Source organism: Chelonoidis abingdonii, chromosome 1 (genome assembly GCF_003597395.2).
Source record: "Chelonoidis abingdonii isolate Lonesome George chromosome 1, CheloAbing_2.0, whole genome shotgun sequence".
Lineage (NCBI taxonomy): Eukaryota > Metazoa > Chordata > Testudines > Testudinidae > Chelonoidis > Chelonoidis abingdonii.
In genome coordinates this window covers 48476605-48482832 of record NC_133769.1, presented here as the reverse complement: position 1 = coordinate 48482832, position 6228 = coordinate 48476605, and the positions used below count along the sequence as shown (strand labels likewise).

Here is a 6228-nt window from a genome sequence, read left to right as displayed (position 1 = left end):
TGCATCCAAGTTCAGATTGCTGTCCAGAGCGGTTACAGTGGTGCACTGTGGGATATCACCCGGAGGCCAATACCGTCGATTTGCAGCCACACTACCCCTAAACCGATACGGTAATACCGATTTCAGCGCTACTCCTCTTGTCGGGGAGGAGTACAGAAACCGATTTAAAGAGTCCTTTATATCGATATAAAGGGCCTTGTTGTGAGGATGGGTGCAGCGTTAAATCGGTTTAACGCTGCTAAAATCGGCATAAACACATAGTGTAGACCAGGCCTATGACTATAGCAACCAAATTTGCAATTTCTCCTTATAATTAAAATGCCAAAACCGTCCAAAGTGTTAGGATATTGGCTTTTATAACAAAATTTCAAGACAGTTCTGAATTTTGTAAAGATGTAATATATATTATATTTTCTAGCAACTGCAGCAAATGTAAGCCTACACTCACTGGAGTGGGTTTATAAAACTTCTGATTGGCAGAGTAAGATAAGGAAATTATCACCTTTAATTCTTCATTCACTAAAAAAACAAAGCAGAAAACACAAACAGCGTCCTGTCTTTGTGCCAATCTCAACTCTAATAGTCCTAACACTGAATCCTGCTATAAGACTCCTCTATAAGATAGAACTCCTTGCAGGATCAGGGCCTAACTGGCAAAGTAATTTTCATAATAGCTGACCCTTTTAACAAAAAAAAAAAACAAAACATTTTTCTTGAAAAGAAGGCCAAAACTAAATACGTGGTATGAATATTCAAGGATGTGTACCTAAATATATTTGTTTATAAAAATCTACCAGAATATTATATAAACCCCCTATGTTCAACTGTGCAACACTTTATCCATGGCTTCAACTCTCATTGATTCTAACAAGAATAGCACGGCTGAAGCCTTCATGCGATGCTTGAAAGGTTCAGCGTAGATTTTGTCATGATGGGACAATAGAGTCATTTTTGGATTTGTACTTTCTGCTTGAAAATTAATGGCTGCATAATTTATACTTCTCTTCTGTACCTGATTGCAAGAAATATCATTCAAAATCATTACCTCTCATATGAATTGCTGTGTGAATCCAAAAATTCCAATATCAGTTGATCACTTGTTCCAAAACATGACTATGATTGGCTAATTACCAGCTTAGAGAGTGTAGTTATTTTTATTTCCTTACAACAATTTCACCAAACAGAAAACCCAGTCAACTTTGCAGTGTGTCAATAAATAAAATATATTTAATTTATTACAGCCTGTAATTCTCCTATTGTCTACATTGCGCATATGCTCCTTGAATCTTTTCCATTTGAAATATTGTACATTCTTTTCTTTTGCTACTAAACATTTCAACTTTCTGCATCTTTTAAGTATTAATATACCTAGTTCAATGGATCATCAATGGTACTTCCACTCCACAAAATAAAGGCAGAAAATATGCCTTGTGGCTCCATCAATTGTAGTTGCCACGGTGCTATAAGAAAGCTACCTTCCTGATTGTTGGAGATGTTAGCACCACAGGTGGCCTTATGATTTTCCTTCCATTCAAACTTCCTCCAAGACAGAGGAGAAAAATAAGCTGCCACTGGAAAGTTGGGACAGGAGTTTGAATGGATACAAAAGGCAAAGAACAGTCTTAAAATAATTTGTACCAGGCAACCATGGCCGTAACTACAGCGGGGTGAGCAGGGCAGCCACCCATGGTGCAGAGCCAGCAAGGGTGCAAAAATGGGGTGGCGTGCAAGATTGGGCCCAGTAGCATTAGCCCCCACCCACTTGCAAGATTGGGCCCAGCTGCATTGGCCGGAGCCCAGGTTAGCAAATTGTGATGGATGGTTGATGTCCTGTCACTATTTGCTACTCATGGACCAGAGAAGATGGGAAAGTTGAGCAGCAGCAAACTGTAACATGTGACTCCTATCTGTCAGAATTTGCAAATCCTGGGCCAGAGGATTACAAAGGGGAGAGGCAGCAAATTGTGACAATGCAGGCAAAGAGAACATCCTTAGATGTCAGTAACTGCTGCTGATAGCAAAATCTGTCAGTAGTGATTTTTGACATTGCACCCTGGCACCTGGCTGGGAGGTGACAGTTTTCAAACTATGGGGTGCAGCCCTCTAGAAAGGCGTACCCAACAGTTTGAAAACCTCTGTGCTAAACAGGAGGCAGAAATCGAGCAGACCCCACAGGTCACATCTAGGGATCCAAACATACTTGCTCGCCACAGGTGCTAAAATGCGTCATTACAGCTCTGCAAGCAACTGGCAGTTTTAAAAAACATAAAACCGTCTAAAAGTGTGCCTACATTTGGTAACATTTAAGGTATATTACAAAGTCATTCTGGCTCCTGAACTTCTGTTTCAAGGGGGTAAACAGTTTTGCCATAAGTGGGGTGACCATATTTCCCTATGCTGAATACAAAACACCTGGTAAAATTTCTCACATTCAAGCGAGTTCAATGGCAATCAATCAGAACTAATGTTCAAAATAGCATCAAGTTGACTGAGCCCCTGTTACAAAGAAATACTGAGTAGTTTCATTATTTTTATTTACCTTCTTATTTTTAAGGATTTAAGGTTCACAGAGCTAGAGGTGACACACACTCCCATACACCTACTATGGAGCCTGCACGGTTGGGGCACAGATAGACTGGAAACTGCTTCTCCCCTACGCCACCACTCCAGAGCGGCTTACCTGTGCCAGTGCTGTGCAGGGCTTTGGCACATGCCGGGCTCAGCTCCTCCTGGCCAGCACCCCGAGCCAGAGGGTCTTGGGCTTTCCTGGAGTGCCAGCCCAGCCAGAGACAGTGCGGGAAGGAAGAAGCCCGCTGGCCAGGCTGTCGGTGAACCAAGCACTCTGACCAGGGGTTGGGGGTATATGAAGGAGCAGCAGAATTGGAGGGGGAGTAAGGGGCAAAGAAGGAAGAGGACAGCAAGAGGGGGAGCACATAAGGAGAAGATGGGTGGACAACACTTAACTGGCTGCTGCCTAGCGCCTGCCCACACTCACCAGCCACGGCAGCTCACAGCCAGTGCCAGCTGGAAAATGGGACTGGGGGTGGTGCCCTGCTGACCGAGAGCCATAACCCAATGGGGGCTGTGCTGACGGACCAGCAGGAGGAGTGGCCAGCCCCATGCATTGCAGCTTTGCCTCGCCACCAGCCTTACACATCCACCCCCATTATCAGCCACTGGACCCCCACACTCACCACTGGTGGGCGGGTGGCTGGCAAACAGGGATCCAGCCTGCAGCAGAAACTACCAGTACTGATGAGGGGCAGGGGGACAGAAAATATGGGACAATTTGCCCGTTTTTAAGAAAAAGTCAGGACACTTGCAGGGAGGCTTAAATATGGGACTGTCCCTTTAAAAGTGGGATGTCTGGCCACTCTAGCCATAAGACTCATAGACTTTCAGGTCAGAAGGGACTACTGTGACCATCTAATGTCTGATCTCCTTTGCAGCCACAGAACCTCACCCACCAACTCTTATAACAGACCCTCTCACCTCTGGCTGAGTTACTGAAGTCCTTAACTCATGGTTTAAAGACTTCAAAAGTTACAGAGAATCCACTATTTACATAAGTTTAAATTGCAACTGACCCGTCCCCATGCTGAATAGGAAGGCTACAGCATCATTAGGGTACAGCAGTTCTCAATTTATTTACTATTGGGGACCCCATATACTGCTATTAGTTATGTGATCCACCTCCACACAACCTGTGGTATCCTTGAGGCTGTCACATGGGCCACCGCTGTGTGCGGATTGAGCCACAAACTGCCCGCGGGTGGAGACCCGCTGGTCTGGAACAGCTGACGGTTTGGTTTACAATAAAACAAAAACAACGAGGAGTCCTTGTGGCACCTTAGAGACTAACAAAGTTATTTAGGCAGAAGCTTTCGTGGGCTACAGGCCACTTCACTGGTGCCTATGTAAGTGCTGCTTCTCTGGAGCTAGGGAAGGAGGGTCTTTGGCCCCACTTGGCGAGCCCTGGCCACAGGGAGGTGAAGGGGCTGCTCCAAGTCGCGCTGCCGGGCCGCGGCTGCGCTGGGGACGGTCACAGCCACTGCGCCCCGCCCGCCCCCGTTACCTGTTCTCTTTATCCAGCTGGTTGATGTCGTGTTTCTTCAGCAGCTGCTGGAGCCTGCCCAGGTCCCCGCCGGCGGCCGCTCGGTGCAGCTTGCCCAGCTCCTTCTCCCGCAGCTCGTAGCCGACCCCGGGCAGCGAGGCGCGGCTAGACGGCGACTGACCCTTCTTCTTCTTCCCGAAACCGAAGATCTTCTTCATCCTCCGGCGGACCGGCCCGGCCAGCTCAGCGGGCGCAGCAGCAGAAGGGGGCAGGGCCGCGGGGAGTCCCCTCGCCCGTCACAGGCCCCGGCTCCAGCGGCGTCCGGACCCCGTAGCGTCGGGAACTTTCCGCCCACCACCGCGGCCAAACCCGGATTAGCCGCGCGCTCACTGCGGGGCTCCCGCGAAGCGTTGGCTGAGGAGGGCAGGGGCTGAAGGACCGCGCCCCCTCGCTGTGGGGCGGGGGACCCCCTAAGGCCTGGGGCTCCGTCCGTCACTCTGCAGCCACGGCAACGGCGTCCCAATCCTGATCGCGCACGCGCAAGAAACAGGGAGGCTGCTAAAATGGGCGGCCCGACGCGCAAGCGCGAACTCTCTGCGGCCCCGCCTAGTTGTTCTCACTGCGGTCCGTACTAATCTCTGCCCAACAGGCTGACGTGAGGCCCGTGGCCGAGGAAAGTTGCTTGTTCTCCCGAGGCGAGCCAAGACTGGCGGCTACGTCCTCCTCACTCGGCGCCTCATGTCTCCGTCCCCGTCCCCGTCCCCTCCCCACGATAGACCGTGGGTGCTCTTGTGTCCCTGGCCGCCCAGCCCTCCCCTTGTATCCCTCCGCCGTTCTCCAGCGCGCGGCCAGGGGCGCCCTGTCTCTCTTCCTTCGCCGCGGGGCTGCTTGGGCAGCCCTGCCTTTGTATCCCTCCGCCGTTCTGCGCGCGGCCAGGGACGCGCCGCCTCTCTGCCGTCGCTGGGCGGCTGGTTCTGGCCGCCCTGTCCTTGTATCCGTGAACGCGGCCAGGGTGCGCCGCCTCTCTTGCTTGGCAGGGCGGCTGCTTGGCAATGCTAGTCGTGATCCGGAAGGCTCCAGGGGCCTCACTCATGTTACTGGAAAGTCTCCCCTGGGGCGCGCAGCATAAGGCTGGTCACCCTGCTTGACACCAGTCTTGCATTGAGCCAGGCCAGTGAGGTAACGTTTGCAAAGCGAGTTCAGAAGCTGAAAGACCATCTCCATTGCCCGTGGTAAGGGGTCATTTAAGTATCCCCAAGATTTACAGAACACTTCTTTCCACACCTGTAAATCATCTCGAGTAGCTACCCAGTTTTTGTTGTTTCTTTGTGTGTTCACTTAAAGGATTTTATTATAGACAACCATTAATTCATTTAGCTCTTAGGGTCTTCTAAGAATCTGAAAGTACGTTTCATTACATATTTGTAATTATACAAAAATAACATTAAAAGATTATTAAAATTGCACAGTCAAGCACTCAGAAGCTAGGAAATGCCACATTTAAGGTTGCATTGTGATACAGCCTCTATATGATCAAATACTGTTGTTCCACAGGACTCTGGCCTCATTCAGTGCACATCTCTCACGTTAGAGGAGAAACTCCCACACATAGGTGCTTACTGTTACTGGCACCGGTGGGTGCTTGACCCTCCTCTGCTCCCCGCCCCATTCCAACCCCTTCCCCAAAGTCCCCACCCCTACTCTGCCCCTTCCGTGCCCCTATTTCTACTTCTTCCCCAAATCCCTGCCCCCACCTCTTCCCTGCCTTCTCCCCTGAGCGTGCTATGTTCCTGCTCCTCCCCCGTCCTCCTGGAGCTTGCTACAGCAGTTTGGCAGTGACAAGTGCTGGGAAATATGCGGAGGAGCGGGCAAGGGCAGCTCCAGGCCCCAGCAAGCCAAACACGTGCTTGGGGTGGCATGCCGTGGGGGGCGCTCTGCCTGTCACCGGGAGGGCGGCTGGCGGCTCTGGTGGACCTCCTGCAGGCGTGCTGCTGAGGGTCCGCTGGTCCCGCGGCTCTGGTGGAGCAGGCAAGTCTGCGGGAGGTCCACTGGATCCGCGGGACCGGCGACCGGCAGAACACCCCCTGCGGCATGCCACCGTGCTTGGGGCGGCGAAATGGCTAGAGCCGCCCTTTGGAGTGGGGATGTGGCATGCTCAGAGGAGGAGGTGAGGT

The 6228-nt window shown here is 50.9% G+C and overlaps 1 protein-coding gene across 4 annotated transcripts in view; it reads right to left on the bottom strand.

Moving 5' to 3' along the window:
• Positions 1-4914, bottom strand: part of ANKRD26 (ankyrin repeat domain containing 26) — a 190418-nt gene extending 185504 nt beyond the window's left edge. For 3 of the 4 annotated variants that reach the window (XM_032786496.2, XM_075065465.1, XM_032786497.2), the window contains exon 1: positions 4076-4914. In XM_032786496.2, the coding sequence (XP_032642387.1) occupies positions 4076-4272 (197 nt within the window). In that variant the 5' untranslated portion in view covers positions 4273-4914. The remainder of the gene's footprint in view (positions 1-4075) is intronic. The other variant, XM_075065467.1, reaches the window with a different exon arrangement.
• Between the last annotated feature and the right edge of the window lie 1314 nt (positions 4915-6228).